This window comes from Microcebus murinus, chromosome 10, assembly GCF_040939455.1.
Source record: "Microcebus murinus isolate Inina chromosome 10, M.murinus_Inina_mat1.0, whole genome shotgun sequence".
NCBI classification, from domain to species: domain Eukaryota; kingdom Metazoa; phylum Chordata; class Mammalia; order Primates; family Cheirogaleidae; genus Microcebus; species Microcebus murinus.
This window is the reverse complement of record NC_134113.1, coordinates 9924673-9935689: the sequence shown is the minus strand read 5'-3', so window position 1 is coordinate 9935689 and position 11017 is coordinate 9924673. Positions and strand designations below refer to the sequence as shown.

The 11017-nt window shown below is 58.9% G+C and overlaps 1 protein-coding gene across 1 annotated transcript in view; it reads left to right on the top strand.

The window, feature by feature from the left end:
* Positions 1-9161: 9161 nt before the first annotated feature.
* The window catches only part of KDELR3 (KDEL endoplasmic reticulum protein retention receptor 3), a 10050-nt gene continuing 8194 nt past the window's right edge, over positions 9162-11017 (top strand). The window contains exon 1 of the mRNA XM_012741820.3: positions 9162-9453. Within this exon, the coding sequence (XP_012597274.1) occupies positions 9363-9453 (91 nt within the window). The 5' untranslated portion in view covers positions 9162-9362. The remainder of the gene's footprint in view (positions 9454-11017) is intronic.

The window sequence follows — 11017 nt, the reverse complement described above, 5'->3', positions numbered from 1 at the left end:
CCGCCCGCGGCGCGCCGAGAACTCCCAACTCGCGGCACGCCGCCCCGCTTTGCGAGACTTTCGCCCCTCCTCACACGTGACCCGCGCCCCGCTGCGGAGGCCGCGCGCCCAGCCCCGCAGCCCCGGCGCCCCGCGGGGCCCAGCCCTGCCCGGTCCCCGCCGGCCCGCACCAAGCCCCTCCCGCGGGGCCCGCGGCGCGGAGCAGGGGCCGGGGCCGGGGGCTGCGTGGCCCCGCTTCTGCCCCGGATCCTGCCCGGGTTTTCCTCCTCGCCCCAGGCGCGCTCCTCCCAGAACCCGTTCCTGGATCCGCTCCCGGGTTTTCAAGCGCCCCGGGGCAAATGGAGAGGATTCCTCGGAGCCGGCATGCGGGTGGTGGGAGCCAGTCGGCTGGGGTCCCCTGGCGCCCGGCCCCTTCTTTTAGCAGTCCCTGTTGCCTCCCCAAGTATTATCAGTTAAGGACCCTGTGCACCCCCTACTCACACCGGGAGACCCTCCCCACCACCTCGTCCGCACTGCCCCGGTTACAGACCGAGAGACTGAGTACCAGGGAGGGTCCGAAGCTCGCCCAAGGCCACCCAGAGGTGACAGAGCCACCGAACCCTAGTTTCTCGTTCTCTCTGCCGTCCCCTATCATGCCACGCTGTCTTAATAAAGGCAGACTGACACCCATCTCCTCCCCCTCCCCAGTGTACCCCAAGCCTGGGCCCCACACTCTGGACTGTTGGAGGAGCCCCCAGCACCCACAGTCCCCGGTGAGCCAGCTGCTTCCTGGCCATCCTGTCACCTCTGAGAACACAGGAGGGAAAGTGCTTCTCCCTCCAGGGTGGGAGGAGGAGAGAACACTGCAGTTAGACGGCCAGAAGAACTTCCCTGGATGCCTGGCCATCTCTGGTTAGCCCCAGTGCAGACAGGGAGCAACTGAGGCAAAGCCAGGGGGAGAGCTGATTGAATCTGGAATCCCCTCTGGCTCCTCCTGACCCCCTAAGATGTGTCCGGCACAGGAACAATGCCACACACACCACCGTGACTGTCTCCGTTCCCTGTGGGCTGTCCCCACCCAAAAGGATCCAGTCCCAATGCCTCAGCATGATGTACAAGCAGGTCCCACCTAATCCAGCATCCCATATACCCACACATACACCCTGCTTCCACACATTCCAGAACACACCAGATGCTTCCACACCTCTCTTCCTGCACGCACTGTTCCTCCTGCCTGAAATGCCCTTCGCATTCTTTGGCCAGAGAATTCTTGCTGTTCTCCAAGCCCAGCCTCGGTGCCACTTCCCTGAGAAGGTCTCCTGATGCCCTGGCAGAAATCATTCATCACCCATTCATCATTCATTCACTCGGCATGGGGTGCCCACCACGTGCCAGCCCCTGGGCTGGTCACAAGTGTGGTTCTCAGTGGGCTTGGGAGTCAGGCCAACCTGGGCTCAAATGCTGTTAGGAGCTATGTGAACTTAAGCAAGTTTTTTATTTAACTTCTCTGTAAAACGAGGACCCTAACAGCCCCCCCACACACGCACGCACACGCATAAACACAGGGGCAGAGTGAGGTGGATGCCCAAGAAGTGCACAGCTCATAGTAGGTGCTCAATAAATGCGGCCATCCCTTCTTGAGGCTCTCCTCAACACTGCAGACCTCCACAATGCACGTCTTGTTCCATGCCTGTCTCCCTGGTTACCCTGCTGTGCCCTCACAGGCAGCCAGCCAGGACTGATGTTCCGTCGCAAGCATCCTCAGTGCGGGGAGGGAGGGGGCTGAGTGCTTGCTCAGCAGCAGGCGTGTGCCTGGTACCTGCCACCTGCCACGCTTGTCCATGGATTGAAAGTGGGAGGATGCAGGTGAGGCCAGTGGCTTTTGGTCTGCCCAGAGGCCTGGCCTGGCAGCTGCCGGGGAGTGTGGGGTTCGAGGGAGGGAGGGAGGGAGGAGCAGGAAGGCGGGAGAGAGAGTCAGAGATGTTTGTGGGTCAGAGCTTCTGCTCTCACAGGGTCAGTCCCTGATGTCAGGGCACTGGACACAGTTTGAGGATGGGATGGGGGCTAAGGGCAAGGAGGGTCACTTTGCTGGGGCAGGACCGTAGCCCAGGGTAGCTACACATCCCCTGTAAGGAGGAAGGACTGGGAGGAGGTGCAGAGAGGTCCAGGGACCCCAGGAAAGAGTCCCTCCTCCACCAGTCAACCCTGTGTGACCCTGGGCAGCTCATCTCTCCTCTCTGGGCCTCAGAGGCCTCATCTGTAATGGGACAGTTTGGACTGTGTCCCCAAAGCGCAAGTGGGTTTTGTCTTCCTCTAACACAGAAGCACACCTGGACGGAGTGAGGACAACCAGCATCCACAGAGCTCATCCCCTCAGCCCAAGACTATTCTAGACCTTCCCAGCCACCAGCTCATTTAATCCTTCCAAGAACTCTGTGACACATGCACCTGTTGCCAATGGGGACACTGAGGCACGGGCAGTATTGCTATGAATGGCGTGACCTGAGCAGCCAGGGACAATGTTCTGGACGAGTGAGATTTGCTCTGAAGTCCGAAGAGGACCCATGGTAAAACCTTCAGCCAGCTTCACGTTTTGTTTCAGCAAAGCTCCCTGCCCATTCTGCGTTCCGTTCTCCCATTTGATCCTTGCAGAGCTCTGTGGGGTGGTGGCTCCGACTGGCCTCACTGCACAGGTGAGGGACTGAACCACGGGCAGTGACAGCGAACGCTTGCCCAGGCTCAGTCACCCAGTAAGCAAGTGTGTGAGCCAGGAATCGAACCGGGTTCCACTCCTAGTTTCTGGGGAAAGGTCATTCCAGGCCAGCATAGCACTCACTAACCAGCTTCTATGGGAGCCTGCTCAGACCTGGGTCACATGGGGGCCCCAGGAGCCTGTGCAGAGGGCTGAGAGGAGAGGAGGGGAGAGCGACTTGGGCTGGGCAGGTGGGACAGCTCCGAGGGAGGGAAAGGGCCACTTTGAAATGTGAGAGTCACAGAGTCCAGAGGTGTTCAACCTAGGGAGTTTCTTAAAGTCCAGCCAGCCCATTCTGCAGATGAGGCAAACTGAGGCAGCCCAGATGCTTAGATTAGAAATCAGATCAGGACACAGCTGGCCTGCCTCAGAGCTCTAAAGTCCTGGCAGCTCCTTGAGGGTAAGGTCCAGGGGTAGGGACAGGAACATTGGGGGTCCAAAGGACCAAGACCCATTCCAGCAGGCTGTGTCCTAGGGACAGAGGACTGTAGGGGTCTCTCCTGCCCTCCACCCCCACCCTCACCCACCCCCCAGCACTCAGTAGTCACCAGGGTGGAATATTTTAGCACCTATAGAAAAACCGCCACAGACGGCTGTGGCAGCTGTTGCTAAGGAGACGCTCCCAAAATAGCCCCCCTCCGCCAACCTTTCCCGCTGCTGCTCCTGCTGTGAGGAGGGGAGGAGGCCAGGCGGGGAGGGGGTGGCACATGAGCCTCGGCCCCAGGCTCACCCACCCACCCTGGCCCAAGACCCGGGCAGCCGCAGGTCTACCTACCCACAGGGCAGGAAGCTGTCCTAAGCAAGCCTGTGACCTGAGCCACTGTCCTCAGCTGGGGAAGGTCACGTAGGTGAGGGGAAAGGGAGGAGAAGCCCCTGCATCCGAGACCCCCAACACACTCCCACATGTGCACCATCGCAGATTCTCACAGTCCTGCACGCCCACCGGTGCACACACAAGTACAACCTCGCACGTGCCCACCTAGGTACGCACATGCCAGCAAGACACGAATAGATGCATGGGTAAACACACATGCCACAAACGCACAACACACACCCGCATGCACATGCCACACAGCCATAAATACACACGTTTCTATACACGCACTCAAATGCACATCCCAAGTACACACATACACTAATGCATGCATGCCAGGCACATGGACACACACACACCAGTGAACACATACCACACAACATACATGCACACACGGCCACAGATACACACAACTGTCCAAACACATGGCCAGCATGTGGCATTCAAAGGGCATTCAGGGTGTCACCCAGTGGGCTCCGTCCAGGCGGCCATGTCGTAGGGCTTCCAGACATCCTCGCTTAGTGGGGAGCCTCTGCACAGGGTAGAGGGCAAGGAGCAGGTGGACAGGCAGGTGGACAGAGTCACGTCTCTGTGAGCCCCTCAAATTCTGGGGACCGAAGGCTCTCTGGTGGCTGGGAGAGCCTCTCTGGGCCGGTTCCTTGGGAAGAGCACAGTGGAATGGACAGCAGACGAGTTCTGAGACCCAGGGGCTGGGGTGATGACAAGCACAGGATGGCAAGTGTGATGGTCATTGACACGTGCAAAGCACTTTGCAGCTTACAAGCCGCTTTTACGCCGGTCGATTATTTCACACGCTTGGTACATACACTCTGAGATGGTCGCGGTGGTGTCCCCATCTCAGACCCAGTGAGGAGAGGGGACTTCAAGACCACACAGCAAGTTACTAGCAGAGCTGGAAGCAGAACCCAAGAAGGTGCCAGCATCCAGCCCCAGGGCCTTCCCCTGTGCTGCGCAGCTCTGGCTGGCAAGCAGGCCACCCGTGCGGGGCCTCACTTTGCCCCTGACTCGCCCTGAGATATTGGGGAGCAGCCAGGCCCTCCATTTTCCAACAGGGAAAGCTGAGAATGAATCCCTAGGGGTGTTTTCAAACAACAGCTTGTGGCCTCAGTCGGGGCTGCGGACTGCTGTTCGTCAGATGCCCTCCAAATGCTGGATGCCCGCGCAAGGACAAAGGGTGGCCGGCCGCATGGCGCCCTCCTCTTGGCCAGGCGCGGTCCCTCTCCAGCCTCGCTCTGTGGCTCCCGTTCATGAAGCCCCGGGCTCCGGGTCTTCGCTGGCGCCTCGTCACTCTGGAGACGCGGCGAGCAGCTTGCGGTTGCCGTGGGAACCTCGCCAGGGCCACCGCGCGCCGGCACGACTCCAGGCGCCCGGAGCTGCGTTTTAGGTCTCCAAAAGACACCTGTCGCCAGCGGCGAGGGGAGGCGGAGTCCTGGCTCGGTTATTATGTTTTTCTGTTTCTTTTAATTGAGGTGTAACTTACAAACAGTGGTGTGTGCATCTTAAGCTTGATGAATTTTTTAGACATGTGTATAATATAAAACCCGTGTCACCTTCACCGGGATCAGGATACAGACGACTTGCAGCGCCCCAGAAGTTACACCTCGGCTGTAAACCGGGGAGATCGCCTTCTGAAGACACGGGGTTCTGCCTTTGCTCCCCGCTTTGCTTTTCTGGCGTCGTTGGCCCTCAGCTCCCTGCAAAGAGAGGCAAAGAACTGACATTTGTTGGGTGATTTTACTCCTAGCAAAGCACGTTAGATACTTCGGGAACTTTGACCCCAGTCAGTACTTAGTTCACACCCAGGTTAATGATAACCTGGGTGAAAACTGCGACTCGGGAAGATTGCACCAATGATCTAAATCCAGACAGCTCTTACGTGGTGGAGTGTGAGATTTGAGCTCATCTGTCTGACCTCCACAATCATCTCTTTCTTCTTCCCTTCGTTGGCCTCTTTTAAAGAGCAGTACAGATAAAATGCACTGGGAGAGAGGCCCTGTCACAGTTTTGCGCCTTTGTGCTATAGGTGTCTACTTGGACTCTCCTCTCTTCCCCCAGCTTCTGTCCTGGAGGCAAGCTCCTACTCACTCCTCAAAACCCACTGGGGCATCACGTTGCCTAAAGCCTTCCTTAACTGCCATCCTCCCCAGCGGCTCCTCCCAGCCCAGGGTAATTAGTGTCTCCTCTGCCGCGCTCAGAAGGTGCACCGGCTGGGGTCCTCCCACAGTGCGGGAGGGGCTCCTGCAGGCTGCATCTACACGCAACCCCAAGGCGCCTGGCACACAGCTGGTCTTCCATAAATGTGCTTGAACTGAAACTGGAAGAGAGGTTTTAGAACCTTGATTTCTCCCTCTGCAAAATGCAGTCTGCACTGGCCCTGCCTTGAACTCGATAGATACTGAGCTGGGGAAAGAACTTCCAGAACACCCAGGTTGGGACAGCAGGAAGAGAAAGGCTGCCCTCAGCCCACCCCTGGAGGTTAGGAAATGGACTCATCCGGTCTGGCCACAGGGCAGCCCCAGGGCTGCCTGGGAAGAGATGCTCCGTGCACTGAGGAACCTCCACTCGCCTCTGCCTGACGATGCCTTAGCGGCCTCTAGGGCCCGTTAGGGAGCCCCAGGAGCCGAGGCCCAGCCGGGGAGAGGCGGCCAATTAAGTGGTGGGTGCCCTGATTTTCACTTTACACCGTTTCCTTCCACACAGCCTTGGAGGCAGTCTGCAGGATATTCAGTGCAGTGGTGAATGCAACAAGGGCCGCACCAGCAACGACAGAGATTATATACACATGTTTTTTTTTTTTTTTTTTAGACAGAGTCTCACTTTGTTGTCCAGGCTAGAGTGAGTGCCGTGGCGTCAGCCTGGCTCACAGCAACCTCAATCTCCGGGGCTCAGCGATCCTCCTGCCTCAGCCTCCCGAGTAGCTGGGACTACAGGCATGCGCCACCATGCCCGGCTAATCTTTTCTATATATATTTTTAGTTGGTCAATTAATTTATTTCTATTTTTGGTAGAGACGGGGTCTTGCTCCTGACCTTGAGCAATCCGCCTCCCAAAGTGCTAGAATTACAGGCGTGAGCCACCACACCTGGCCCATATTTTTTTAAATAATTGAGCAGCTTCCCCATTCTTTCACCTGTAAGTCTGACTTGGAACATGCGATTTGCTTGTTAATGAGAAGAAAACTGTCCTTGCCCCTTGAGCTGAAGGCAATTTCCTCTTGGCTCTCCCCTGAGTTGCATTCCTACAGCAGGCATATTTTGGGGTGTCAGGAATTCAGGCTAGGGGAGCGGTGAGGGACTTGCCGGGATCCACCCAGCAGTGGGGACAGATAGTGAAGGGTGGTGCAGGTGGCCCGAGTGCTCCTGTGGCTACAGCCATGTGTTTTAAAGGAGAAGGGGAAGAAGATGTCCCCTGTTCTTCGCTAGGAGCTTTTCGAAATGCTCCACCTTGGAGATGGGGTGGGTATGAAAAAAATGCAAGGCCCATTGCTAAGGGCAGAGTAATGGAACTTTGGGGAGAGGAGATCTGTGTGACTTGGGTTAGCAAGAGACACATTTGAGCCTCAATTTCCTTATCTGTAAAATGAGGACATAGTATCAGTTTCTTGGGGTGATCGGGAAGATTCTGGGCAGAGACCACTGAATAGGCAGTCAGCAGTACTTCCGTCTTTACTACCGCATTTAACAGATGAGAAAGCTGAGATCCAGAGAGGGGTCAAGGCTTAGGCCCTGGGGTCATCCAGCCTGGGTTCTTTCCCTTCCACCCCTCCTAAGGCCTCCCCTGGCCTTGGCCGGTTCCCCTGTGGTCTCCTGGAAGAAATAAAGGGCAGGAGAGGCTTGCAGCCTGTTCCAGCGCCCATCTGCCTACCCCCAGTTGGGGCTGCTTCCCAGGAGGACAGATGTTTCACCAAATGGCAAATGCACGTGCTTTTCCCTGGCTTGGGACAAGGTGGGCACCAGCTGCAGGGAAGGCATCTGGGCAGGGTCAGCAGGGAACAGAAGGGCCCATTCAGAAACTGCCACAACCCAGGGACGAGTGTCTGGCTTCTGTCTCAGAGGGACTTGGTCAACAAGGTCCGTCACCTGTGAAGTGAAGCTCGAATGCCTGCTGCACGGCCCGCCTGTTGAGGCCAGATGGGAAGAACCCGAGTAACATGCCTGGCCTGTACCTGGCACCCAGCAGATGCTCCGTGCTTGCTGGCTGTTGTTCTCACCACCTCCCTACTGGGGCAGGAGTCCCCACTGCTGAATCCCTGACAAATGGGCACCCACCCCCTGCGCACCCACCTCTCATGACAGGGAGCTCATCACCTGCCATGGCAACCCACAGTGTAATGTGATGATTTAATTGCAGAGTGTGTGTTGGAATCCAGGTTCCAGGACTGCTTAGTGTCTGCGTGACCTTAAGCAAATTATTTAACCTCCCTGCCTCAGTTTCCCCGTGTGTAAAATGAGAATGATAACAGTGTCTTCCTCATAGTGTCGTTTAGATCAGTGCCTCTCAAACTTTCCTGTGCACATGAACCCCTGGGGATCTTGTTTAACTGCAGAGTCCCTCCAAGGTTTGGGGTGGGGCTGAGAGAGTCTGCATTCCCAATAGGTGACAGCAGTGCCTCTGGTCCTTGGTCCACATGCTGAATCTCAAAGGACTGCCTCACCCCGGGAGTTAAGGTGAGGGACCTGTGGGGCCATAGAAGGGTCTTAAAAACTGAGCAACAGATTGTTATCATGCAAAAGCCTCTCTGGATACCTGTGGCAGGAGGTGGGGCTGGGAGGAGGCCAGTTGTTTAGAGAGAGATGAGGATCCTGAGGGGCTGTCTAGGTGGGGACAGTAAAGACCCCCAGCTCAGCTGACCCAGTCCACTCACAGATGCAGAGACTGGCCCCCTGCCCAGGCCACATGGCACTGGGAGGACTCCCTCCCACCAGAGGTCTTGCACCCTCCTCCCTCCCTGCCTCTCAGCCCCCTGGGGTCTCTGCTGGCCAGGAGTGCCCCTGTCTAACACCTTAGCACCCCAAGAAGAGGGAGGCACGAATGGAGGCCCTGAGTCTCCCAGACAGACTTGACCTCGTTCTTACAACGACCCCATCTTACAGACAAGAAAACTGAGGCCAAGACAGGGGAAGGCCCACAGCACATAGGCTGGAACCAAGGTCAGCCTGACTCTACCCCCAGTAGGGTCAGGTCAGGACCAGTGTGGACATTCAAATTAACAGGAGAGACCGGTAGGGACTCCAGTTCCAGCTCTTCTCCCCACCCCACCTGACCCAGAGAGGAAGTCCAGACTCCAAGATAATGACAATAGCAGCTGGTCACTGTTGACAGGGTGCTCAAACCCATGCACTGGCACCAGTGTTGTCAGGCCTGCGGACAGGGGAACTGAGGCAGAGACAAGGCTCAGTGGCCCACCCAGATTTCTGAGTGGGGGAGGCGGGCGACACTGGGGCATGGCGGCAGGGGACGTGAGGAGCACCTGGCAGCAGGGCGCGGGGCGCAGCCCGAAGCCCCCTGCCTGGCCCACCGCCCCGCCCCGGGCTCGAGGCCTGGGTGGCGGGAGGCGGGGTCTCCCGGCGGCGCCGCTTCCTGGCTCCCCACCCCGCGCGGCAGCCGTCCCGGCCACGTCACCGCCCGGCCGGGAGTGCGCTGGCGGAGCGCGGCTGGGGCTGCGGGCGCGCGGGGCGGGAGGCGCAGGCAGGGCCGGGCACCGAGACGCCGGGCCGGGGACGTGGCAGCCAGCCCGCCCGCCACAAAGTTTCCTGGAAGTTTGCTGGGCGCGGGCGCAGCACCGAGCGGAGGACCATGAACGTGTTCCGAATCCTCGGCGACCTGAGCCACCTCCTGGCCATGATCTTGCTCCTGGGGAAGATCTGGAGGTCCAAGTGCTGCACCGGTGAGGGGCGCCCCGGGCGGGAGGTGGAGGCCCCCCTCGCTGGCCAGCCCTGGCTGGACGCTCCACTGCCACTGCGTCTGCTCAGGGTGGGGACTTCAGCTTGGGCGTCCTTGAAACTCTTTTTGCACAGATCAGCTTCCAAAATCAGTGCAAAGTTGCACAATATCAAAGAAGGGGGACCTTCGAGATTCTGGGGGAGGGTAGGTTTGTGCCTCCACTGACACCCCACCACCATGTTGGCATTGTCCCGGCTAGCTGGAAGAAGGGGTTGAGGAAAAGCTGACCCCCCTCCTTCCCACTGGGAACTCCCATTGTTCCCTCCTCTCACTGGGGAGAAGGGGGACAAGGGCATATATACTCAGGAAGTGGCCCCCCCCCCCCATCTCAGGGTCTTCTCTTCCCTGTCCCTCCCAGACTTCCTGGCAGGTTGGACCCTCTTCCCTCCCCTGCGGGCGGGTGGCAGAGGTGCTGTGATGTGGCAGGAGGGGAGCCAGTGGTGCTCAGGTGGGCGTGGAGCTGCCCCCCTCCCCCAGCAGGAGCCGGGGAGGCCTGGAGGGGTCCCGTTTGCCCAGCAGTCAGCCTGCTCTGCTGGAAGTGTGAAGGAGTTTCGAGGCTGGGCTGATGGTCCCCAAACAGACCCCGTGCAATCAGAGGCTGCCCGAGGCCTCTGCAGCCATCTTTGTCCACTGATGTCCTGGAGGCGCCCGCCCTGTGCTTGGCACTGGGGTGGGGAGATACAGCGATGAGCTCAGGCTCCTTGTGGGGGCTGAGGGGCGGGGAGCAGCCCCTGCAGGCCTCGTGCAGGGAGCAGCTCCGCGATGGGTCCTGGAGGGCTGGCAGGGAGTTGACCCGGGAAGGGTGAGCAGCCTGATTTGGGGTAGTCTGGGAGGGAGACGAGTCCCGGAGGGAAGGCAGTCCGGATATGGAAGGGCCTTTTCTGTCAGACCAGGAAGTAGGGACTGGGGAGCCATGGAAGGTTGGGAGCAGGGAGGGGCTTGGCAGGGGGTCTCGGCAGGTCACTCGGGAGCTGTGAGAGCAGAGGGTTGGGATGAGGGTGTGCGGGAGAGGCTCCCCAGGGTGGGGAAAAGTGCAGAGGGGGCGGCTCTAGACCTGGCGGCCGTTTGCGTTCGGTTCTTCTCCGGAGGGACAGGCACCCAGACTCTCCAGGGTCCCCGCAGAGGAAGTGGGTCGGGAATGCTGGGGGCTGACGGGACAGAAGAATGGGCTGGGACCTGTCCCTGCACGTCGGTCCACAGAGGGCCGGGCAGGGGGAGCAGCCGTGGCCAGGAGGGGGCGCTGTTTTCCATCTCCCTCTCTGTACTGGCGCGGGGCACAACCGCGACAGCAGAAACGGTGCCCTGCTGGAGCTGACTTTCTGGTGGCCGAAACCGTCCACAAACCCAGTAATAGCAACTGGGGACGTGACACGGCTCGTTAGCGGCCTAGTGCTCTGGGAAAAGGAAAAGGGCAGCTGGGTGGTGGGGATGGGGGTGTGTGCAGACAGGGCTCAGAAGTGAGGTGCCTGGATGCCAGCCCGGCCAGCCCCGAGGAGCAGGGCCTGGTG